The sequence below is a fragment of the Mytilus galloprovincialis genome, chromosome 14, assembly GCF_965363235.1.
Source record: "Mytilus galloprovincialis chromosome 14, xbMytGall1.hap1.1, whole genome shotgun sequence".
Classification (NCBI taxonomy): Eukaryota; Metazoa; Mollusca; class Bivalvia; order Mytilida; family Mytilidae; genus Mytilus; species Mytilus galloprovincialis.
In genome coordinates, this window is record NC_134851.1 from 53,475,219 (window position 1) to 53,502,131 (window position 26,913).

General features: G+C 31.0%; 1 protein-coding gene across 8 annotated transcripts in view; it reads left to right on the forward strand.

Annotated features, from left to right (window-relative positions):
• Positions 1-23,057, forward strand: part of LOC143058357 (uncharacterized) — a 68,537-nt gene extending 45,480 nt beyond the window's left edge. For 6 of the 8 annotated variants that reach the window (XM_076231854.1, XM_076231856.1, XM_076231855.1 and 3 more), the window contains 12 exons: positions 3,092-3,239; positions 5,687-6,097; positions 7,097-7,240; positions 8,463-8,632; positions 9,024-9,183; positions 10,829-10,903; positions 14,487-14,577; positions 15,161-15,364; positions 16,500-16,841; positions 17,900-18,052; positions 18,889-19,015; positions 21,011-23,057. In XM_076231854.1, coding sequence (XP_076087969.1) covers positions 3,092-3,239; positions 5,687-6,097; positions 7,097-7,240; positions 8,463-8,632; positions 9,024-9,183; positions 10,829-10,903; positions 14,487-14,577; positions 15,161-15,364; positions 16,500-16,841; positions 17,900-18,052; positions 18,889-19,015; positions 21,011-21,640 — 2,655 coding nt within the window. In that variant the 3' untranslated portion in view covers positions 21,641-23,057. The remainder of the gene's footprint in view (positions 1-3,091; positions 3,240-5,686; positions 6,098-7,096; positions 7,241-8,462; positions 8,633-9,023; positions 9,184-10,828; positions 10,904-14,486; positions 14,578-15,160; positions 15,365-16,499; positions 16,842-17,899; positions 18,053-18,888; positions 19,016-21,010) is intronic. The other 2 variants (XM_076231858.1, XM_076231857.1) reach the window with 2 other exon arrangements.
• Positions 23,058-26,913: the final 3,856 nt, after the last annotated feature.

Sequence of the window (26,913 nt, forward strand, 5' to 3'; positions counted from 1 at the left end):
AATGGTCTTAAATATATATCTTTTGGCTTTATTTTTGTATTATTGGATTGAAAATATAGAGGTTTCTGTTTGACTGTAATGAATGTAAAATGTAGACATCTTTTAAAATATGTAGCCTCTATTCTATGACCACAGCTGCATGTTGGGAGAGTTCCATATATAATCTCTCCACTTATAAACTGCATACATTCTTAGGCTGTAGGTGGCTTGTTATAAAATATCTAGTTCTGCTCAAAAATAAATTATTCTGATGACTGTGTCCTTAACATGTACTTTTTTCTCTAGTTCTTTTTATCTTCGTTGACCCACTTTGAATTCTTTAGTAGCCTATACTGGTATATTAGATTTGTCTTTTTTTCCTGTTAACTAAAATATATTGCTATTGGTTGATAGACAACCCCCACCCTTCTTCTCACTGAATATGCCCCTTATACCAGATATAGGTGACAAAAATGCCTGGAGAAAAATACTGACTCTCCTTGGGAAAATAGGCCTTTCTAGTCAAATTATAAGACTGAAGTCAACAAATCTACAACTTGTGGGATGTTAGGTTTAAGTAATGAACTAAATGAGTATAATTTGTTATTGTAGCTGGGAAAATTACTAGTCTATTAGTGAAAATGAAATTTTTGTTTTTTTGTTTTTTTTATGTCTTTTGCATTTTAATTTATCATTCAGGACAATGCTTAAGTCTCTTATAACATTATGAAAAGCATGAGAATAAGATTGAAGAGAAGAAATGAAACGAATTTTGATGTATTCAAAAATTATTGACTGCAACTGTTCAAGTGGATACATATTTTTTGCATAACTAATAATCTTGCTGCCAATTCTGTATTTGATCCAGACATAAGAGAGTTGTTTCCTTTAGAGCTGACATACAATTTTATGGTCAACGAAGTAAAAGGAGAAAGTCCATTCTATCTGTGGGTTATTATTAAGATTTGGTTAGGCTAAACACTTTTTATACCCCCGCTTTGAAAAAAAGGGGGGTATACTGTTTTACCTCTGTCTGTCCTTCCGTCAGTCCGTCAGTCCATCAGTCCATCAGTCTGTCAGTCCGTCAGTCTGTCAGTCAGTCAGTCAGTCCGTCCGTCCCATGAATATTTTTTGTCACATTTTTCTCAGGAACTACACTACCAGGATTTCTGAAATTTTCAGGCTTGATATAAGTCAGCTATACTGTGATGCGTTTTCAGATTCATCACTCGACAACTTCCTGTTTACCGAACACTTGTATGATTTTACATATGATAGCCAAGTTGAAAATTTTCGTCACATTTTTCTCAGGAATTACTATACAAGGATTTCTGAAATTTGGTTTCAGGATTTATACAAGTCAGCTATACCGTGTAATGCGTTTTCAGATTCATCACTCAACAACTTCCTGTTTACTGAACACTTGCATATTTTTACACTATTAAAATTATCCACTTGCGGCGGGGGTATCATCAGTGAGCAGTAGCTCGCAGTTTCACTTGTTATTTCAATTTACTGTGGAATCAGGATGTATTTTATTAGTATGATACCAATTTCCATTGATTTCGTGGGTATATTCTTATAATGACAAATTGCACCTGAGGATAAAATGAAATAAATCACATAAAAAAACCAAAAATATCTGTCCTTAACAGTATGTGTCCTACATTGTAAGTACCTATAATCATTTATCTTTTAGTTATGATTGTCTTATGATTGTCCTGTCAAAGTTTGTCATAAAATCAAACAAGTATTATGGACAATATGACACTTTGATGACAGGTTATTAGACCAGGAATGAAGAAATGGAAATATAGGATTAAGTCCATTTATAGAAAAATGTGTCCTGTTAGTGTTACTTCTATATACATGCCTACTGCTGTGTTTTTGTTTATTCTACAATGGCTAGAAGTATATGGGGAGAATTGAAATTTCACAAAACATATTTAACTCCCAACATTTTTGCAACTGTCCCAAGGCAGGAGCCTCTTGCCTTACTCAGTCTTGAATGGTTTGGTTTATTTTAAAATCTTGGTTTATTTATATGTTTCAGTTTAGTTTAGTGTGACTTCCTTTTTCACTGAACTAATACACATTTTTGTTCAGGGACTAGCCTGCCTATGGATGCAGCCTGCCTATGGATGCTGGATTTATTTGCTGTGTTTAAGACCCATTGGTGGCCTAGGAGTGTTAATGCTCTTTGGTCTGGTTGTTTTCTCTTTAAAAAATCCCCCATTTCCATTCTCAATAAATTAAGATTAACATACCCTGGACTTTCTATTTGTATTTTTTTTTAGACTTCATTTATCTATATTTGAAGTATTCTGTATTTGATACACAAGTGAAGGGATTAATCTGCTTGGTTTATAATGTTTTTAATGTATTTAATTTTTACCATAATATTAAAGTTAATGCAAAATGATAGCTTTCAGCAATTTAGGAGGGGGTCTTTCTGTAATTTAGAGATCGTATTGTATGGTTGAGCAGGAATAAGGCAGGATATCCAATGACATTAGGGTTTTTGAATAGTTTTATTTCCTTCATGTAGATTGAATGCCCTATTATCAGTCATGCAATTAAATGCATGATTTCTACCAATATTTACTCAATAATTTAAAGTTTACAACTTAAATATGTTTTGCAGTTGATTAACTTTTCTGTTCAATGATTTTATGGTTATTCAACACTGTTGACTAAATATATGCATTTTAAACTTTTAAATTTTGATAGTTTATAAAGTAAACAATTTAATTGAGAAACCGTAACTTTACAAAATCGAGGAAATTGTGATAATTTTGTCTGGGAAAAAATCAGTATGGGAAGTATGTAGGAAAAATATTTTTGGTATTTAGCATAATTAATTTAAACACCATAATTTGATGTATTAGATGTTTGTTACATGATGTATGGATAAGGAAATTGAAATAGGGCATTAATGTGATGTTTAAATATAGACTATGATTATTCTTCAATTTAATTTACATTTGTTTGTACAGGAGATATGGAATTATAGGTGTTTACTTGTTTTAATGTCCATCATATATCAATGTAAGTATCATTATATAAATAAGGTCTGACATGTGGGTTAATTCACTTGACCTTATATTTGTAGCCTTCTAAGTTTTTCCGTATGACTTACGAAGATAACACATCAACTTTAGTTATAGCCGGGGCTTATCCTGAAGATGATGGAGAATATGTCTGTTCTGCTACAAATAGTCTTGGTACTGCAAGATGTTCTTGTCATCTCTATGTAGAAGGTAAGTGTGGACTCAGAAAGATGTCTTTTTGGCAAAGTTTTCAATAGATTATATTTTACAAGTTAAAATCTATGTTCAACATTGAATAATTAAAATAACATCAAGCAAATGTATCTATATCTTGCTTTTGACATCTTATATGCTTATATTGCTGTTTTTATTTAAAACTTGAATGCTTCTTTTTGTAACTTTATTGGGATGTAAAAGCGTTTCATTCTAAAAATGTATGCACGGTCAACGCTTTTACAACCCTAGGAAGTTAAAAAAAGAAGCATTCAATACTTATAATTCTCTTTTTTAGCTATAGTATGATGAAAACACGAATTTTATATTTTTTTTTATTTAATTCACCTGTGCACTTTATTGTGGGACCTTGTGTTATCATGAATGATAAGTTTTATTGAGTGATACAATTGCTTAAGGAATAACACATGATGTGCAGGTAGCCAATCAGAACAACGTATTATAATGAAACATACATCTAATGTAATTATTTGTCCAGTGTATGCATGAAATATTTGCAATTGGACATTAGCAAGCAACACGATCAATCAATTAGTCTTTTAGTTTTACGTATTGTTGAATTGTCAATTTTTTAGCTCACCTGGCCTAAAAGGCCAAGTGAGCTTTTCTCATCACTTGGCGTCCGGCGTCCGGCGTCGTCCGTCGTCCGTCGTCGTCCGTCGTCCGTCGTCCGTCGTCGTCGTTAACTTTTACAAAAATCTTCTCCTCTGAAACTACTGGGCCAAATTAAACCAAACTTGGCCACAATCATCATTGGAGTATCTAGTTTAAAAAATGTGTCCGGTGACCCGGCCAACCATCCAAGATGGCCGCCATGGCTAAAAATAGAACATAGGGGTAAAATGCAGTTTTTGGCTTATAACTCAAAAACCAAAGCATTTAGAGCAAATCTGACAGGGGTAGAATTGTTAAACAGGTGAAGATCTATCTGCCCTGAAATTTTCAGATGAATCGGATAACCCGTTGTTGGGTTGCTGCCCCTGAATTAGCAATTTTAAGGAAATTTTGCTGTTTTTGGTTATTATCTTGAATATTATTATAGATAGAGATAAACAGTAAACAGCAATAATGTTTAGCAAAGTAAGATTTACAAATAAGTCAACATGACTGAAATGGTCAGTTGACCCCTTTAGGAGTTATTGCCCTTTATAGTCAATTTTTAACCATTTTTCATAAATCTTAGTAATATTTTACAAAAATCTTCTCCTCTGAAACTACTGGGCCAAATTAATCCAAACTTGGCCACAATCATCTTTTGGGTTAGTAGTTTGAAAAATGTGTCCGGTGACCCGGCCATCAAACCAAGATGGCCGCCATGGCTAAAAATAGAACATGGGGTAAAATGCAGTTTTTGGCTTATAACTCAAAACCCAAAGCATTTAGAGCAAATCTGACATTGGTAAAATTGTTTATCAGGTCAACATTTATCTGCTCTGAAATTTTTAGATGAATCGGACAACCCGTTGTTGGGTTGCTGACCCTGAATTGTTAGTTTTAAGGAAATTTTGCTGTTTTTGGTCATTATGTTGAACATTATTATTGATAGAGATAAACTGTAAACAACAATAATGTTCAGCAAAGTAAGATTTACAAATAAGTCTACATGACCGAAATGGTCAATTGACCCCCTTAGGAGTTATTGTTCTTTATAGTCAATTTTTAACAATTTTCATAAATTTTTACTAACATTTTCCACTGAAACTAATGGGCCAAGTTCATTATAGATAGAGATAATTTTAAGCAGCAAGAATGTTCAGTAAAGTAAGATGTACAAACACATCACCATCACCAAAACACAATTTTGTCATGAATCCATCTGCTTCCTTTAATATTCACATAGACCAAGGTGAGCGACACAGGCTCTTTAGAGCCTCTAGTTATTAGAATTCAGAAATAAACCTTGAGATTCTTGGTCTTCTATTGTAAAATGAATAAAATGAGTTGTGGGTAATGCACCAACAAGACAGAAAACAATGACCTTAAAAAACTAAAATACATCTAGAAGTCAGCATTCAGTCCAACTATAGCTATAGACAAGCATCTTTGCAATATGTTAAGCTCAAAATCAAAGTCTAAACACAAATTCTATCAGCAACAAGAACTATCATCTGTTTGTTGTGATTATTCATTAAAACAGTTCAATGTAGCTTCAATAAAGTAAAATCTTTAATATTCTAGGTATTTTTCTTCTCAAACTTTTTTATTCTGATCATACTTATTGAAAATTATTTAAGCAGCGTTTATACTCAGCCCATATATTGAAAGTGTCTGTCCCAATCCAGTAAGATGGATGGCAATCTTTTTTTCAACAACTTAGAAAATTGTGTTTAAAGCATTTTTTAACAACTTTTCATTGCAATATGTTAGCTTCATTGATTATTTAGAGTACATGTGACATTAAATTTTTTATATTGTTTTTGTAGAATGCAGCAGCAACCCATCCAATGAAGTAACTGATGAAGAAGGACCTTCTGATCTCTCATCCAATCAAACATCTACATTTTCCAGTCACAACCCTGTACGGAAAATTTCCTATTCATCCACAGAAACACCATATACTCCGTCATTTGAACAGCAACCAATCACTGTGTCACAGCAATATGAACATAAAACTCCCAGCATGCCATCTGTTTCTACAAGTTTAGACGAGAGTAACTATGATGAATTTGAAGATGACTTTGAATCTGTTCAGAAACAGGCCCCTCGTATACATGAAATAAGTCCAAGGAATGTTGTGACTGAACGGGGACAAAAATTACAACTTCAAGTTTCTTTTACAGCGGAACCGAAACCTGTTGTCCGATGGTTTAGAGACAGTTTCGAAATTATTTCAAGTATGTTTTGATTTTGTTTAAAATACACACACTTTTGACATTGTTTAAATGTTTAACACCAGTCAATAAATACATATTTGTTTAAACATAAATTGGTTGTTTTTGTTTAGAAAATTCAAATTATTAAAATAAATATGATGTACCTACAAGGGAAGGTAACATGTATAGTGGATTGATTACATTGGACTTGAAATGAAATAGTTTCTAAACAGAAAACTAAATCCATGACGCAAATTTTTCAAAGTACTGTATATTTGGTAAATAAGAATTCTAATTCTCTCTCTCTACATTTGTATTTAAAGATCATTCTAAACAGTTCCTAATACACTGACTCAATTGTGAATTTTCAAGATGTTGAAACATTATAAATGCAATAATGATTTTTGTTCATATTTTTTTTATTACTGGAAAAAGTAATGCTAATAAGTGGAGTTGCTTACATCATGTACATCAAAATCTTACTAAAATAACTTTTGCAATTCATTTAGTATTCCTACACAGCACTTTTAACTGATTTGCAATAATATTTTTGTGAGAGTTTAAGTTAAGACCCGCTTCAAAATTTGAAATTTAGAGAAAAAGTCCTCATACATATGTGTAAGGGAGATTACTCTGTAAATTGGGATTGATTTCCAGTAAATTACTTTTCGCTTAATTCATGAAAACATAATGATTATATAAATATAACATAGGTACATACAAATATTATTAAATTGTGTAAGTTTTTTGTGTGAGTTTTTTAATGTGCACAGTTAATTATTTGCTTAATATACAATCTGAATCAATAAGTTTAAATCTCCTTTAAAAATGCATTGCATGGCTAATGTTGAAATGTGCATTATCAATAGCAACATGGTATGTCATTTGTTTAAGAAAGTGTGAACAGAATATTTTTATAAGAAAAAGTATATAAAACTTGGGAATAATTTATGCATATAATATATTAGTATTACAATGTTGGATCAGACTCTAAATTTTCTAAATATGTTTGTTTTTCAGATAAATTGTACTCCATAAATACAACAGAACATTTTAGTAGGTTAATTATAGAGCAGGTGGACGGGGGCGACAGTGGAAAATATAATGTGACAGTGGACAACGATTTTGGATCAGACTCTATTGATACTACAGTCACAGTCCTAGGTAGGTTTATTATATAGCAGGTGGACGGGGGCGGCAGTGGAAAATATAATGTGATGGTGGACAACGATGTTGGATCAGACTCTATTGATACTACAGTCACAGTCCTAGGTAGGTTAATTATAGAGCAGATGGACGGGGGCGACAGTTGAAAATATAATGTGACGGTGGACAACAATGTTGGATCAGACTCTATCGATACAACAATCACAGTCCTAGGTAGGTTAATTATAGAGCAGGTGGACGGGGGCGACAGTGGAAAATATAATGTGACGGTGGACAACAATGTTGGATCAGACTATCGATACAACAATCACAGTCCTAGGTAGGTTAATTATAGAGCAGGTGGATGGGGGCAACAGTGGAAAATATATTGTGACGGTGGACAACGATGTTGGATCAGACTCTATCATTATACTACAGTCACAGTCCTAGATACGTCTGATAATAATTTTAACAATTTTAAATTTTGCAGAAGTTCATCTAAAGATACTTTGGTTTCTGAATTATAGCAAGGTAAAATCTTCATTCCTTTAAGGCATGGATTCCTCTTATGGAGCTACACATATGGTTAATGCATAGCTTCTACAAACTGACTTTTTTTAATTGTTTTTTTTTTTTAAGTTACTAAATTATTACGTGTACATTTTTTCTAAATTGCCCTGCTTAAAATTTTTGTTCAGTAGTTGGTGTTATTCATTGTTTTTGCTGCATTGTTATTAAATGTTGTATTTGTTTTAATCTTACGTGGGACTAAAACATGATGATAAATTCACCTGACAATTATTTCTCCTGTAGACATTGATTTAACCACGTATTCTATCAGTATTTTATGAGAATATCTGGGTGTTAAATGCATATGAGTCATCAAATATTTAAATTTAAAACACTTTTTCAGGTATCAACAAAAATTTTCAAGAGTTATATATATAAGACTTGATAAGAAGATATTCAACCTGTTAATTTTATTGATGGGATTAAAAATCATTTGTTTTGGATATATCATGACAAGCCATAGTAATTTATTTCTGTTGTATATTTTCGATTGTCTTATAGAATTATAATATTAATTTCCTTTATAATGCACAAGAAATGATGTTGATTCTTTCCACAACATTCCTTTCTGCACTTGACAAAACTAAAAAACAAAGGAAAACTTTCATTGTTGGTCTTATTCATAAAGTTTCAATGATGTATCATTGTATTTTCTTTGTTTCTATTACAGATGTGCCAAGCTCTCCTAGTAAACCATATGCTACAGAAACAACTTTATTTACTGTGATCCTTTCCTGGTCTGAGCCAGACAGTGACGGGGGAAGTCTAGTCAAAACTTATAGAGTAGAGATGTGTAACGCTGAAGAGGAAGAATGGCAAACTTTGTCGGAAAATTGTTCTGTAAGTTATTTTTAAAGGATTACTTAAGGGAAATTAGTAGTTCCTTGTTTAAAAACCATTTTTATGATATTTAGATTTATTGTAGAATGTTCGACCTGACTATTGCTTATCACAGAATTTATATATATTTGTCATGAACTACACAACAGTTACCCCTGATAGAACAAGATCATTTTACTCTTTCTGAGGTATTCATATGATTTTACCCTTCCACACCATCACCTTTTCAGGTGTTGGTTCATTTAAACGTCAAATATTTAAGTAAATTTTGCGATTTTAAAACTGTCATGATGACCCAGATAAGTAGAACATTTTGTGCCTAAAAATGACCTGCAAACAACACTTAATTTTCTAGTTACCTTTTATTGCACAGCAGTTTTTTTATTTACAGAGTACCTCATATTGTGCCACAAACCTTGCCGGTCACAATCCATTTTTTTTCCGAGTCAGTGCCAAAAACAAGATTGGTTTTAGTGAGCCCAGTCCTGTATCTGATGTCATAGTAACCAAAGACAACCATCCATCACACCGTCTCTCTGTCGATTCTGATGGTAAATATTTATATCTTTCGTCTATTGACACAAATGGTAATATGATGAATATGTTTTCACAATGCAATATACTATTGGAAACCAGAAATATATTTAGCAAATATCCCCTTATGTACAGTTTGCTTTTTTCAAATCTACACTCTTATATTACCTATTGCATTGTGAAATATTATGGCATCAGTATTACCTATTGTATATGTATATGATTTTATGAATGAGGCAGAGTAATGCTTTTTAACACTGCTATAAGATAGTGTGTGCATGTGTGATGGTTAGCACTCATGCACAGTTTTGGTTTTATAAATGAGATTATTTTGAGTGCATGTTTTGCTTGTGTTTTATTTATTTATAGAAGCTTCTTTGAATAGTCCATTTTTTATAGAAATAATTATGCTTGAAGCATTACATTGCAAAGCATGCAGATGAATATACTGTCAAGACATTATTTCTTTTTTACTAAGTTCTAACGTAAAAACTTTAATTTGAATAACTAAAAAAAAACATGAAAAATTTATAAGAGAGAAATTTAAAACAGTTGATTTACTAAACTTTTTTTTTCAGTTATGCATGATTTTATGATGTCATTAACCAGTTCTGATACAAATGAAAAGCTCTGTCGAATAAATATTTCTTATTAAAAAGAAAATAAAAATTCATAGTTTTTTTGTCTTGTCTGCGAAGTTTCTGACATTATCTTTGGCATCATAAATGATTTTTGAAAGTTTATGGTTAGGTACACAGACTTGACATATTACTGTGTTTACCTAAATATTTGACTAATTTTTATTTAATTTCTATTTTATGTTAAAAAATATCACCCCTTCTGGCCCCTTAATTTCTTGAGTAGAGAATTCATCATCTTCAGATAATAATTAGACATGAAAGTCAAATATCTATATGTCTATATACAGATCTGTTATTTCATATTTGCACTAGGTCACCAATTTAATGCTCTTACAGAAAATTAGGCTTTATCTGCTGAATATTAAGTAATTTACTATTTTCTGTTTAAAGTTAAATATGACCATCCTTAATAGTAATTTCTGAATGATTTTTTTCTAAAGAAGTCTTACAAATAGCTTTGAAATTTTGTCAAAAAATTATTATGACCACATCAAATATCTTTGTATTCAAAATTCCAATAGGGAACATACTTTAAATAATTGTATCAATAAACCAATTTTTTGAGACGTTTCCGCCATTGGCCTTCTTCAGTTCTTTATTTTTCTTCTCAACTACTTGGCTGACATTACATTTGTATTTCCTTTTCAATCATTGAAAAGATGTTGTTAAAGATATAACTGTTATATCAAAAATTGATACAGACAAAACCATAATGGTATATAACCAGGACGGTAATTCAAAGCCTATTCTATAAAGGAATATGAAAAGGTTATTTTTTTAGTGTAAAGTAATTGCTCTTCTAACACCACCTCTTTTGCCTAGATCTATCTTTGCATTTCTGGATTCTATGATGTCATAATTTTCATACATTAATGAAAAAGAAATATTTAGTAAAAATGGACTCTCTCTTATATATTACACAGATATATGATAAAACTTTTAGACAGAATACCACCAAAAATTGAATTTTTGTATAATGTATTTGATTTTAATATTTGAATGCCACCTCTCTGATTTTCAGATGTTTTTGGTACCACCGGTACTTATATAGATAACGATTCACCTATTTCTCCATTTTTACCTCGGGCAATGCAAGGTAGTATGTCTTTGTCATAGAAATGCTTTACAGCACCAATAGTCAGCAGTGCTTTACGCAAACATATAGGCGCTAGCTACAAATCACCATCATTGTATGTGTTGCTAGTTTCCAGTTGCTCATGTTTTCAGATATTTGCTGTATTCATATAATAATGAACTTATGATCATGTAAAGAAATAATTTTAAAAAAAAAAGGATAAAAAATAAATATATAAATATAAAAGTAGGTCATGATGATTAAAAAAATATCATGTCCCCTTTAATATTATTTCAGCTGGTCAACCTGTTTACTTTGTCAGCTTTATTATAAAAGTTTCTGTCTTCAACATGATATGCATATTCTTTATGGTTTTTAAATCTTACAACATAATAGTTTTCAAAACTAAACATGCATGCACCTAAGACATATTTTACTTTTTTTAGTATTTAAATTGAGTGTTTTGAAATGAAATAATTATAAAATTTTAATTAATTAGTTTAAATTGTGTTAAAATTCCAAGAAATCAGTTGGGAGTAAGAATTATTAAATCATGGTCATTCATTTTGTCTAATTTTGTTCTTACTTCCTTGAATTACATTATTGAGTTGACAACAGCAGAAACAAACAAATAAATAATTAGTTTCTTGTTAAATGGCATCTGTCATCTCTACGTTTTCTGTTTTATATAAGTTCTATTGTAATCTGTTATAAACTACTTTAATCCCGTAAATAACATAGTACTATTTCAATGAATATTTCATGGTTTCTGGTCAAAAGGTGAATATAAGTAATTATGGTTGAATAAACTATCAATAGTACAATAAAGCCATAGGTATATAATATTATATTGGATTTTTACACCTGTTATAAAAACTATTTAGGTTTTTGTCATGCATTGATTTTTATCTGTTTTATTAATCGAGTGTTAAACTACCAAAACATTTACTGGGACTGTGCACCATACTACATGACAGATTTAATTCAAAATTTAAGGATTATATTTGTAAGAAAAAAATGTTGGAGGCGAGCATGTTTCTATCAAAATTGAACTCCAGCTTCGATAATGATGAAGAAGAAGGTATCATATTTTATTGTAGAATTTCATGGGGTTGGGTCGTACTCTTATCATAGTGAAGGCAAAGTAATTATTTGATATTTGTTTCATTGTTATTTAGTATGTAGGCTAAAAAATAGGTTTTTTTTTTAATTAAGTTTTGTTGATTTAAATCAAGTTTAGGCATATCGAAAGTGGGATATTTGAATAATTTAACCTTAGATATTAAAAAAGTATTAAAAATTGAATTCATTTATTTCTTTTATCGATAAATTCATTCATCAAGTCTCAATATCAATCCATAATCTATTTTGACAGAATTCTTTTTACTGCATGTTCTTTTCCTTTTACCAAATCAGAACTCTGTATGCATGATTTTTTTTTTTAAGTTTTGGATTTCTTATTTTTACTTATTGCATATGATATACATGTATATATTAAAACTAGAAGAAAACACTGTTAAATAATTTTGTCATTTATATGTCACTTTTAAGAGGTGAATTAAAAATTAATAATTAAAAAGACTAACAGCTTTAAGACAGAAGGAAATTCTTGTAATTTAACGCTGCTGTTGTTCAAAATTAAAAATATCAAATCATTTGGGGTACAAGGTATTAAGCAAATAAAAACCATGACAACTCGACTATTATGTTTTACAAAGTGTTGTAAATAAAATACTATACTACGAGTATTAATGGGTTAAAGTTTTGATGTTTTGTAAGAATTTAAGACTGGATGTACAAGCACTGCTGATTGTTGATACCCAGCCTAACAAATCGCTGGTGGATGATATTGTGTAATTAACAGAATTAGATACGGAATTAATCTATATCTAATTTGGTGTTTTTATCTGATTTAACTACATTTGAATTATATAACCTATTAATCTATTGTCCTTTTGTGGAAGCTAGTGGCATTGTGTTAAACTGTTGTGATTCTATTAACAAAGGATTGTATAGTCTGAGAGAACTGAAAATAATGTCCTAACATGCATAATTGTACCTTTAAATTATAATGCATGTAGTGAAGGATTTTAAGAAAATTGAATTCCATATCATCAAATAGTTTTCAGAAGAAAATTTGTAAATTAAGTGCCTGTTATGATTATTACACAGTCCAGGAGTCGGTTTTCAAAAAAAACTTAAGAATAAGATTGATCATAAGTCATGTACAATTCAGCATACTTATGAAATCTTAGACTATAGTCCTAATTTTTTGTGAAACTTGCGAAACTCCATTTGATATCTTAACATAATTCTTTCTTCTGTGCATGTTGTTAAAACGAGACTAACTTTGGGTTAAGTATAGAGAGGCATAGAGAAAACTAACTGTTGGAAAAGTATACAAAGATATAAACAAAACTAACTTTGGATAAAGTGTACAAATTTTAACCAACTGTTGGTAAAGTAAAAAAATGAAACAGAGATATAAACAAAACTAATTACGGTGACCTGTAGAGGAAGACAAATAACTTTAAAGTTTTTCAAGTTCTGGGAAGTTTTTCAAGTTCTGGGAAATCCCCAGACTTATAATATGCAATTAAGAATGTTCTAATCCAAACATTAGATTTGGCAATTTCTCTTTCAATCTGAACTGGATTTATCAAAGTATGCTATGGCAACAGGACAAATAAGGAGTGAGTAATTGTTTCTATAGGAACCATCATCAAGTATTGGGGTCCCCTTGTATTTATACTCATGCACACAAGTTATATAATAAAGATATTGACATTACTTTCCATATTACCTTTATTCAAATGACAAGCTTAATTTATAAGGAATGTCTTTTCTTTCTTGGTGCCTTTTACCTAACATCAATAACTGTAGTTTCAAGTAGATAAATTCAGATGTTAAGGTCAATTTTGTCAAATGATTAAGAAATCCTGATGGTGTCAAAATTCAGAACTCCTACTTAAGAAGAGAGAAAAATGTATCAAGATTGATTAATGAAAGGATTTCGTGACATAGTTGGTAACAGAAACTTAATTTTTATAATGTTATCAGACAAGAAATCATATCTTGTGTCATTTATCATTTTCAGTATGATACATAATATATACATAACCATTTATAATATTTAAATGTAAGTCTGACATACTGAGGATACATTGCAGATCTTACCCACATGTTATATTCATAACCATTTATAATATTTAAATGTAAGTCTGACATACTGAGGATACATTGCAGGTCTTACCGACTAAAGTATTCATAATCTATCAGTAACAACATTTAACTCTCAGTATGTTTACATATCAAAGATTTAAATCTTATGATCTTATATTCATTTAAATTTTAACAGGTTTCAGGTTCAAGATTTTTTTATCTAACTGAAAGGGTGACTTTTGCTTACTGTGTGATGTATGCATTTGTGATGGCATGAATTATTAAGATATTCTTGAAAGGTTTTGTGCACTATTTTAAAAGTGGACCTCAAACAAGTTTAAAGAAAACTGGATTTATGAATTTCAATGTGCTACTTCTTAGAAATATAAGATATTATTTCTATTTTTTGATTGATAGTCAATCTGATTTTTGATGTTTACAGAAGAAGAGCTTCCCTTTACTCCAAGGACAGTAGTTCCTGCTACAGAGAAAATATTTGAGGATCACTATGACAAGATTGCAGAAGTTGGCAAGTAAGTATTATGATATTTAAGTTAGCATGGTATTAAGTAAAATCACAAAAATACTGAACTCTGAGGAAAATTTAAAACAGAAAGTCCCTTATTAAATGGCAAAATCAAAAGCTCAAACTCATCAAACGAATGGATGACAACTGTCATATTCCTGACTTGGTACAGGCATTTCTTATGTAGAAAATGGTGGATTAAACCTGGTTTTATAGCTCGCTAACCCTCTCACTTGTATGACAGTCGCAACAAATTACAAGTAGAAGAAACAATTTAGTTTTACATATAAACTACAACAAGTAAAAGCACCATGAAATTCAGCATTGTCTAAAAGTAAAAAAATACTTCAAAATTGAAATTTTATAAATAATATTATAAATGTAATATTAGATGTGGTATGATTGCCAATGAGACAACTACCCACCAAAGTGCAAATGAAGTGAATATAAGCATTTAGGTCTCTTATTTTGTTGTCTTACCTTGATAATAAGATATGGTGGAATAATTTTAACAAATATATAAATGAATGTTAATAGTAACATAATACACTTTATTTTATATGTGTATTGAAAATCATAATTTTTTTCAGAGGGAAGTTTGGAAATGTGTACAAGTGCTTACATAAGACAGAAAAGGAAACTTGGGCAGCAAAGGTCATCAAATGTAGAAAGAAGGATGAAAAATTAAATGTAAAAAATGAAATCAGTATTATGAATGAGTTGACGCACCCAAAACTTCTGATGTTACGGGACGCTTATGAAACACCAAAGTCCATGGTCCTTGTTATGGAATAGTAAGTTTTAATTATCAGTAGTGCATTTAGGTATAACTTTTGTCTCATTCTTTAAGGAGGAACTACCAAACAATAAAGAAATTATTAATAATGACTATTTTAGAGCCAATTGTAAAACTTTTTGTTTCTCTTAGAAATAGACTTGCAATTTTCCCTATGAAACAATCTTGTCTTTATTAAGCTACAAGGATGTCTTATTTTGACATGCTACATTGATATTTGTGGTTCCCATACTGAAACATGAAGTTGTAATTTCTGCTTAGTTATATTAATTGGGGGCAGAAGGCTACACACAGTCCTTGTCTGATCCCACACTTTATTTTTCCCATCAGTATATCTTTCTTTCTGTCTGTGTCTGAAGCAATGATATTCAGGTTCAGTATATTTGAGTTTCCATTGATTGATCGGAATGAAAGACATAGGAAAGGGGGAAACAGTTTATTAGATTTGGGGTCAATAGTTCAGAGTAACTTTTTGGATAATAATGCTTTCCTTCAAATGATTTTTTTTTACATCATAAACAAAACAAAATCTGGTCATTTGCCTCACACCTGTAGGGATGGGAACCTGCACAATTTCTTAAAAGTTTATGCTCCAATAAGGATTTTTCTGTATATTTGATTGGGACTCTGAAGAAAGTATTGTAAAAATTTTTGGTTTCTAGATACCGGAAATTTTATCTCCCTGGAGCAAAATGTTTTTGCTTAGTCAAGTTTTAGAATGATAAAATTGTCTATGCCTATACTTCTGGATTGTAACACATGTTTATAGTTGTAAAATAAATAATAATTGTACAAGTTAAATTTAGTCCCTCCCAGCATAATAATATTTTTGAAATAAAAGACTGATCACATATATATGACAATTCATAGTTACTCAGATTACTATGCCAGTGTCTGTATCATGTATATCTATGAACGTGATGTATGATTAGCTGGTAAATTATTGAGTCCAAGATTTCTTTACCATATTGATAAGTCTGTTGGAAAATATGGTATGTTTTGAAAGTCTGACTAATGTTTACTATTTATATCTCTCCTTTGAAGAATAAGTTAGTTTAGTAAATTGGAAAGCTTGTGTTCGATCCATTTGTTTTAAATTTAGATTAATACATGTATAACCACTAATTTTTCAGTGTTGGTGGAGGTGAACTATTTGATCGTGTTGCCGATGAAGATTTAGAGTTGACAGAAAGAGACTGTGTTCATTTCATGCGTCAGATCTGTGAAGGTGTCCGGTACATGCATGAGAAGTCCATAATGCACCTTGATCTCAAACCAGAAAATATTTTATGTGTTCGTAAAGACAGCAATTTGATAAAAATTATAGACTTTGGATTAGCACGTCGCTTTACACCAGGTGAAAGTCTAAAGGTAATGTTTGGAACTCCAGAATTTATAGCCCCAGAAGTTGTGAACTATGAACAGATTGGATTACAAACAGATATATGGAGTCTTGGAGTCATCTGTTATGTCCTGTAAGTAGTTCTGTGTTTAGTGATACAGTGTAACTTGACTAATCTGACACACTGGGGGACCAGAAAAAAATGTCAGGTTAAGCAGGGAGTTGTAATACTCAGGGATTTTCTGCAAGGATAGGCATATTTTGAAACCATGGAAATATGTTGGTTAAAGCAGGATGTTGGAATACTCAGGTGTCAGATTAGGCAGGTTACACTACTTTGAAATTGATAAAGATGACCATAGATTCTGCAGAACTTTCTTTCTTATGATATATACCTTCACACTAGCACAGTAGAAAGTCACTGTAAAATTTCTTATTTATTCAAATAATTTGTCATCTTCAAACTCAGGAATTTTGTAAACTGTTAATTTATAAATATGACTATATCAATGATAATTCATGTCAAGACAGAAGTGCTGACTACTGGGCTGGAAATGAGGTAGTTTATTGCCATGCATTTTATTGCCACATCAACTTGAACTCAGTACACATATGATAATAAGGAGATGTGATATGATTGCCAATGAGACATCTATCCACCAAAAACTTTCTGAAATTATTTTAAGGTTGAGTTACTTCCCTTTGTGTGTAAAACGTTTCATTTCACTTTGTGCTGATAAATTTAATTGAAAAGATGCAAGCTTTAGTTTAAAGTCATAAAAGAAAGATGTTCTTAAATATTGTCTTATTTATACTGAAATTAGATGCTGCATCTGGAATCCCACATAAAAACGGGGCGATAGATACCAGAGGGGCATTCAAAATCACAGATAAAAAATTACCTGACAATACCATGGCTACAAAAGAAAAAGACAAACAGACAAACAATAATAGTACACAACATAGAAATATATAGACTTGGCAACACAAACCCCAACAAAATACAATCTTTGTTTGCTTCATTTTCGATCTTTTGATAAAAAAAATAAAAAAATGATTTATGTCAATTTTGCCACATGTTGAGTAACTTTCCATTTGAGTTTCAATTACTTTTATAGGATTGCTCTTTTAATGAACATGTATATGCATAATTTTTTGCAAGTTATTTATTTTATTGATTTTGTATTTTAGATTGTCTGGATTATCTCCCTTCATGGGTGATTCTGACGGTGAGACACTTTCCAATGTTACACAAGGAGATTTTGATTTTGATGATGAAGCCTTCGAGGAAATATCAGAAGAAGCTCGTCATTTTATTGAAAAATGCTTGCTTAAAAATATGAAGTAAGTTGAAATATATTGTTATATATTTTACTCGGAATAGTGACTTGTAGTCATGGAAATAACTTATTATTTAGAAGAAAAAAAAGTAATTTGGAAAATGAAGGTCAATAATTTAAACAGAATGAATTATCTGATTAGTAGTCTTTGTTGCCTCTTCATACTATTTACTATCGTCTATTAAATTATCTGATTAGTAGTCTTTGTTGCCTCTTCATACTATTTACTATCGTCTATTAAATTATCTGATTAGTAGTCTTTGTTGCCTCTTCATACTATTTACTATCGTCTATTAAATTATCTGATTAGTAGTCTTTGTTGCCTCTTCATACTATTTACTATCGTCTATTAAATTATCTGATTAGTAGTCTTTGTTACCTCTTCATACTATTTACTATCGTCTATTAAATTATTAATTTATTTCATTATTTAAACATTTGATATGATATATATGTATATATGAGGTTTTTTCTAACTGGGTAAAACATATAGCACATGGGGTTACAAATTTTCAGAAGGAAACACCCAAAAAAAAGTTTGTAGAAAAATGGGTTGAAACTTTTATGAAAAATGTGCATACATATTTATAGGAAATGTGAGAGCTAAATGCATGAGAAGTAACACAATTTTAAACATGAAGTGTGACATGTACTATTTGACAAACTTTCAGACCACATAAGAAAATGGGAATTTAAATTTAAGGAACTAAAGATAGGTATGTAGATGTTTTTTGCCAGCAAAATACAGGAACTTGTAAATAAATGGATACTCTTGGCCTCAGGAATGATCCAAATGTAGAGTACTTGACTAATTTAAACATGTTTTATAAATTAATACAGAAAGAGGATAACAATATCAGAATGTATAGAGCACAAATGGTTGGCACATTCAGAGAGAAACAGCTCTAAAAAGTTACGACAGAGTCTACGCAATTTAAAACAATTTATGGCTCGACGCAAGTGGCAGGTTTGTATACATTATTATATATGTATAATTGAGGTTAAATAAAAATTATAATCTTTTCAACTCACTTTTATATTTTTAGTTTATTATTTTCTTTCTTTCTTGTATAAGTTTTTATTTTTATTTATTCATATAAGTTTAGAACGTTCTATTTAATTTTGCTAAACTTTCCTCATTACAAAATGAGTCCAGTATTTTTAATTTTTGACATATAATAATTTTCATTCACTCATTTTGTTATTTATGCATATTTTTATGTTTAATATTTTTTTTCTTTTCTGAATGTTGCATGTTTAGGGCTAATTAAATTGAAACATACATGGTGCCTAGAAATAGAACTCTCTTCTATCATGTCTATACAAGAAATTTGATATTTCTCACTATCACTCTTCCATACAAGAAATTTAAACTTTATCAAAATCACTCTTCCATACAAAAATTTGATCTTTCTCAAAATATTTTTGTTTTCTAAAGTTTAGGTACATACCTATAGATATTTGTTTTCTAAAGTTTAGGTACATACCTATAGATATGAGTCTTATCTCTAGGTGCAGTGTATGTTTATATGACAAAGCCCTTGGAGAGTATCAGGGATTGTTTAGGCTTAGTTACACTTATCTTGCATGGTTTCACATATAAACACTCATATCGCTAAAATTAAATTTCAGCCTCAGCTTTTAACTCTTTTGCAGATGCAAAAAAAACCAACAAAAAAACATATTAGCATGTGTTTTCTTTGAAAAAGGGCTTATTCTATTAATCAAGAAAAATATAAGGACAGACCAAGTATACTTAGTCAGTAGATATCCATCCTTATCTGGACAGACCAAGTATACTTAGCCACTAGATATCCATCCATATCTGGACAGACCAAGTATACTTAGTCAGTAGATATCCATCCATATCTGCAAATATTGATATATGAAGATTTCATGGGATTTAAATTCCATCTTGTTTTCTGTTAAAAATCATAAATCTTCTTGTTTATTATTTTTACATTATTACAAGCAAATATTAATTTGATATCCACACAAATTTATGAATTTGATTTCTTAAAAAGGATAAAGATGAGTAAATACATGAAAAAAAGGAAAAAAGGGACTGGTAGACAATATCTCTGATAAGGATGAACATCTACTGAAATCTACTTTATTTGGTCTGCCACATTTTCAAACAGTTACAGGTGATATTCATGAACTGGAGCATAGTATGTGTAAGGCTGGAATGTTAATATAAAAAAAAATGTTACAAAAGTATGACATTAGAGATCTAAATAAGCTGATTTTTTCTCAATTTTGGAGATCTTTGAATTTTCACAAAATTCTGACAGGCCACTTTTTGATTTGTTTCTTAAATAGTTGGTTATGGAATTTGGCATTTGATTAAGTTTGTTTATGAACCAGACATATTAAACATTATTTTTTATGTGCATATAGTGCACCAAATTATTTTCCCTAATCTGTGCATTTACATTGAATACTTTCAAACTTACATCATGAAGAACATACAGGTATACAATTTAATTTTGTACTTTGTCAGGACAAGGAAAACAATGCTTGGTAAACATCACATAATTCTACCTGTTTCTGTGCCTTGTACAAAATTAATTGTGTTTAATAAGACATTGTTTGTATTTACACATTCCAGAGCTAAAGGTGCTAGAAAATCATTGTCATCATAGAACACAAATTTTATTGAAATTGGATGTGGGTCATATTTTGCACAAAGCCATTTTAAATCATTTAAGTCTACCATGTAGGAAGATAAGAGATGTGAAGAAATGTCTAAAAAATAGTTTAATTTCTACAATATTATTTAAAAGCTTTAATAAATATCCCATAGTTTATACTTTGAAAGAATCAACATTAATAACATGTTTTTGCATTTAAATGATTTGAAAATACGATGTATATGATGACTTTGATTTAGTATTTGCATTCACCCTGTGTTTGTCTTAGTCTTCACGCTATTTGTATGGCTTTCTATTTTTATGTGTAGAAAATGGGAACTGCTATTCGGGCAATAGGACGCATGTCAGTCTGGCAAAAACAGCGTGGTGATAGTAAATCAATTGACCACTCTTCTATAACTAGTGATTCCGATATTGCTTCACAGAGTGACTTGTCTGTCCTGCCAGTATCAAGGTCTACATCACGTGGAGAAACAGATTTCAAGGGAGAGAATTTGGAAAGTTCTGATACTACAGAAACAGATGAAGAGGTTTTTAACCAATCAAAAGATGAGGATGAAGATTGTGAAGATGACAATTGTGTAAACTGTGAAAACAATAATAAACACATCAAAACAATGTCTTCAGGGGATACATCTGCACCGGCAGAAATCATTAAAGATATGGTGGACTGTGAAGCAGTAAAAGGGGATGTTGTACGATTTGACATTGCAGTTGAAGGTCATCCCACACCTCATGTGGAATGGCTGCATGACCAAAGTGTAATAAAAGAAGATAGTAGACATTCATTTATAGCAAGTCATAATGGTCTCCATTCTCTCATTATTCGTGACATATGTGAGTCAGATGAGGGTGACTACACTTGTAAGGTTGCCAATGACAACGGGGAGGACACATGTTCAGCAGAGTTAATTGTGTATGGTGTGAACGCATTTTAAGTAATATTCAACTGTATAATAGTGATAAGTTATAGCCATTTATGTTAGGTAAATAGCATAATAATAATCAATGGTAGATAACCATATCAAAATAAAATAAGAATTAACAAATTAAGAATATAAAAGAATCATGTAGAATTTAACGATTTTACAGCACATTTGTTTGTTTCTGTTCCAAAAAAGTTTAATCAGGATGATACAATTTAACAGAAAGAATTTTATTCTGTTTATTTGTTTGAACAACAAAAAATTTCTAGAAAAAAAATATTGGGAAAGTACGAAGAAATAATATCATTTTGGCAAATGATTCAATTTCTTAAAGACATGATACAAGAATGGTGTTCATAAGGTTATATCAGCAAGAAGTATTATTTCATTGAAATATAGCATATTCTCATCTCATTACAGACGTCAGCAATTTTATCATAAGTTGTTTTTTTATTAATATATAAGCTTGGAATCCTGGCCTTAAAATCACATGATTGATATAGAATCTAGGTTGGAAAATGACCTTTTAATCCAACAATCTAAAGCTTATTTCAAGGACATTTTAATATACCTAAATGAGAATAATACATTTGAGGGTACTCTTGTACTTTTCATAGAACACTTTTATTCTTTTAATGGAAAAAGCCAGTATATTTGAACATAGATGATTGCCTTTTTCGACCTTAAATAATTTTAAGAATTTCTTGGATTTAGTTTTTGTTCTTTTACACCAAATTTATTTTTAAAAACATTTATGACTTTTAACAAAGCAAAAACAAGGACATTTTATTAATTATTGTACACATGCAATGCCAAAGTTTTAATTTATCTTAATTTCCTTACTATTGTTTACTTGGTTGTGCCAAGTTATTAAAGGGAGGCTACTCATATTATATAAGATTTAACAATATTCTACTGTGCCAATTTGTTGAGTTTGCATGTGTTCCTGGCATTATGGGTCTAGGTTAATCTAAAGTTTATAATTTCTTTCTTTAATTTTTAATAGTATTCCCGCTACATTCAACACTAGTGTTAATTAAATTTTTTACATTTGTATTATCCCTTCCATATTTCAATAGATATACATGTACCGGTAATATAGCCATTAAATGGAAATTATTAAACTGACCATAGATAGCAGGATTGAAATTTTGTATTTGTGACAGATGCGAAATGTTAATGTTTGTTATTAAATGTCTTTGTTCTTATTACAATATAGGACATATCAATCTTATATAAGCAATGTTGTATTTTGTTCAGGGTCCCAGGCAAATTTGATTGTGCAATGGGAATGGGGAAACACTAGGGGTGATATATATCATAAGTTATCTATGTATTTTACACCATTTGCACAGACTGTTTTAATATGTACTGTGTGCATAAATTGCACATGCAAAATGATTTTAGAAGAAATAAAAATATGAAATAGCTTGTTGTACATGATATGTAAGGCTTTTTCTATCAGAGGGCTGAGTATCTTTAGTATGAATAACCGGGTTTACCTTACCGTTGAGGCATTATCTCATCTGATTTTTGTACATTTGTTCTGGTTTTGAGGACTTTATAGAATTTCAGTTCTTCACTCTCTGGTTCTATTACTCTTCAACTGTTGTTTCATCAAAATACTTGGTAATTCATACAAAATGAGCAGCATATTTGTATGTGGAACTTTTAATTTTTAAAGGTAGAATTATTTATTTGTAAAACAGTTACAAAGACACTGATGTGTGCATGTAGAACGGATTTCTTAGGTTTTACACAAAAATACCAATTACTGATGAACTCATCATAGATACCAGGATTGAAATTTTATATTTACGCCAGACATGCATTTTGTCTTCAAAAGACCCATCAGTGACGCTCACATAAAAAAATGGTCAAATGGTCAAATAAAGTACGAAGTTGAAGAGCATTGAGGACCAAAAATTCCTATAAGATTTGCCAAATACAGCTCAGGTAATATATTCCTGAGGTAGAAAAGCCTTAGTATTTAAAAAATTCAAAGTTTTGTTAACAGTTAATTTATAATTATTAACATATCAAAGATATAGTTCATTAATTTTTTATTTGAGGAAAGCTTCATAAAAGGTACAAGATCAACAGGCTGACCAAGATTTTTATTGTCTAGCCTTAAACTTTTGTTGCAGAGAGCTCGACATAGGGATAGTGAGCAGGCGGCGGTGTTAGCTAACTTCTAAAAAGCTTTATATTTTAGAAGGTGGAAGACCTGAATGCTTCATACTTTGTATATAGATGCCTCATGTTACAAAGTTTCCATCAGTCACAAGTCCAATGTCCTTGACCTCATTATTATGGTTCAGTGACCACTTGAAAAACAAGTTAAGATTTTTTGTGATGTTGAATTCTCTCTTATTATAAGTAATAGGATAACTATATTTGGTATGTGCGTACCTTTTTTTTCTTACAATTTTTGATTATTACTCAAAACTTTACACACTTCTTAGTTATATTAATCTTAAGATCTGTAAACTTTTTGGTGATGATTCAAAATTTCATTTTTGAGTTATTGAGTATTTTGTAAAAAAAAGGGGGAGGGGTTTTTTACATGTGGCACCGTATCTCAAAAACAATTTATGATTATTGCTTAAAACTTTACATAGTTCTTTGTTACATTAATCTAAAGATTAGATATTTTGATACTTTTTGGTTTTGATTCAAAATTTTATTTTAGTGATATTTAGATTTTTTGAAAAAAATAAAGCAAGGGGTGGGGGGTCATATGTCCTGCCGTATCTCAAAAACAATATATGGTTATTGCTTAAAACTTTCTCAGAAACTATTTATGATTGTTGCATAAAACTTTCACACAAGACGACGGGCAAATCATGTGCTCATGGCACAGCTGTTTATTGTGTTTTGGTCTGTTATTCTAGTACTTTAGGCAATAGGTCTACTATATTTGTTGTATGGAATGATTGTAAGTTGTACATGTCAAGCGGGCAGATGTTGTCTGACCTTAACCATATTTTCATGGTTCATTGATCAAAGTTAAGTTTTTGAGATTTGGTATTTTTCTTAAACTATAAGCATTAGGTCAACTATATTTGTTGTATATATGTCTGTCTGGCTTGGTTCATCTGACCTTGAACTCATTTTTATGGTTCATTGGTCTTTGTTTAGTTATCTTGGTTAATGTTAAGTTTATGTGACAGTTGAAATATAAAAGCTTTATATTTAGGACTATCAACATAATATCAATGATTAGTAAAGAAGGCGAGACATTTCAGCGTGTGCACTTTTGTTCTACTTGTAATAGTCTAAAGAAAGATATGGCATCCTCCAAGAACATTATACATTAAAGCAATGTTTAATTATTGCTATCAGGATTTCTTAAATGTAATATCCTGTACTTTTTTTTGACTGAAGTCCGGAATATGACAGTTGTTACATATATAAAAAAGAAGATGTGGTATTATTGCCAATGAGACAACTATCCACAAAAGACCAAAATGACACAGACATTAACAACTATAGGTCACCGTACGGCCTTCAACAATGAGGAAAGCCCATACCGCATAGTCAGCTATAAAAGGCCCCGATAAGACAATGTAAAACAATTCAAACTAGAAAACTAACGGCCTTATTTATGTAAAAAAAAAACGAAAAACAAATATATAACACATAAACAAACTACAACCACTGAATTACAGGCTCCTGACTTGGGACAGGCACATACATAAATAATGTGGCGGGGTTAAACATGTTAGCGGGATCCCAACCCTCCCCCTAACCTGGGACAGTGGTATAACAGTACAACAAAAGAACGAACTATAAAAATCAATTGAAAATGGCTTAACTCATCAGATGGACAAATATACAAGTGGACGTGGCCCGGTACTTATACATCCCGACACAAAAAGACACAATTAACAGATCTGAGAGTACTCGCAGTTATCTGACAGCTAGTTCAAAGCCACTAACAACTAATAAAAAAATCATGCAACTAAGACTAAACTATCAATCCGTACACGTCCAACATCCCATGGATTTAGTGTAAAGAAGTCATCGATAGCCAGAGAAATGTCCGTTTATATGTATGTTGGTGTTTTTTTCAATCAGTTGTTCCATTGTTTTCCTCTAATAGTTGATGTGTTTCCCTCAGTTCAAGTTTGTAACCAGGTTGTGTTTTGATTAAACTATTTACAAATTGTTATGGACGTCAAGTTGGTTACCTATTCCCTATTCCCTATTCGTTACCTATTCCCTATTCCCTATTCGTTACCTATTCGTTACCTATTCCCTATTCCCTATTCGTTACCTATTCATTACCTATTCCCTATTCCCTATTCGTTACCTATTCGTTACCTATTCCCTACTCCCTATTCGTTACCTATTCGTTACCTATTCCCTATTCCCTATTCGTTACCTATTCCCTACTCCCTATTCGTTACCTATTCGTTACCTATTCTCTATTCCCTATTCGTTACCTATTCGTTACCTATTCCCTATTCCCTATTCGTTACCTATTCGTTACCTATTCCCTATTCCCTATTCGTTACCTATTCGTTACCTATTCCCTATTCCCTATTCGTTACCTATTCCCTATTCCCTATTCGTTACCTATTCGAACAAAGTTTGGAGACTTATTGTTTTTGCTCAGTTCTTATTATTAAGTCTCCCAAACAAAGTTTGGAGACTTATTGTTTTTGCTCAGTTCTTATTATTTTTATTATTCTTCTTCTTCTTCTTCCGCCGCTTTAAAAAATGAACTTGTCCGCAGCGTTTCTCCAAAACCGCTTGTCAGATTGACTTAGGATTTCATAAAATGGTAGACTAATATGTCTAGGTGAGCCATCAATCTTTCGTTTGTGCATTGGGGTCTATTAAGGGGTGTTTTGGGGGGTAGAAAGCAGGGAGGGTTTTACTATAGAACCCTATGGGATTTTATTTTCAAAATTTTTTAAATGAATATAACTTGAAAACTATAAGTGATAGATACATGCAGTCTTCAGGAATGATTATAGGACAATAAAATAAATCACATGAAATATAGGGGGATGCCCTGGGGGGTCATCCCCACCCCTTTCAATTTGAGAATGTGCTATTATCTTGTAAACAGTCCAGATCCCCACCCCTAAACCATATATATTCTTGTAGGGGACAATAAAACAAATCAAATAAAATAAAAGGGAAGTCCCTAGGGGGTCACCCCACCCCCTCTTGTTGGAAAACTTGTAAACGGTCCAGATCCCCACCCCTAAACCATATATATTCTTGTAGGGGACAAAAAAACAAATCAAATGAAATAAAAGGGAAGTCCCTAG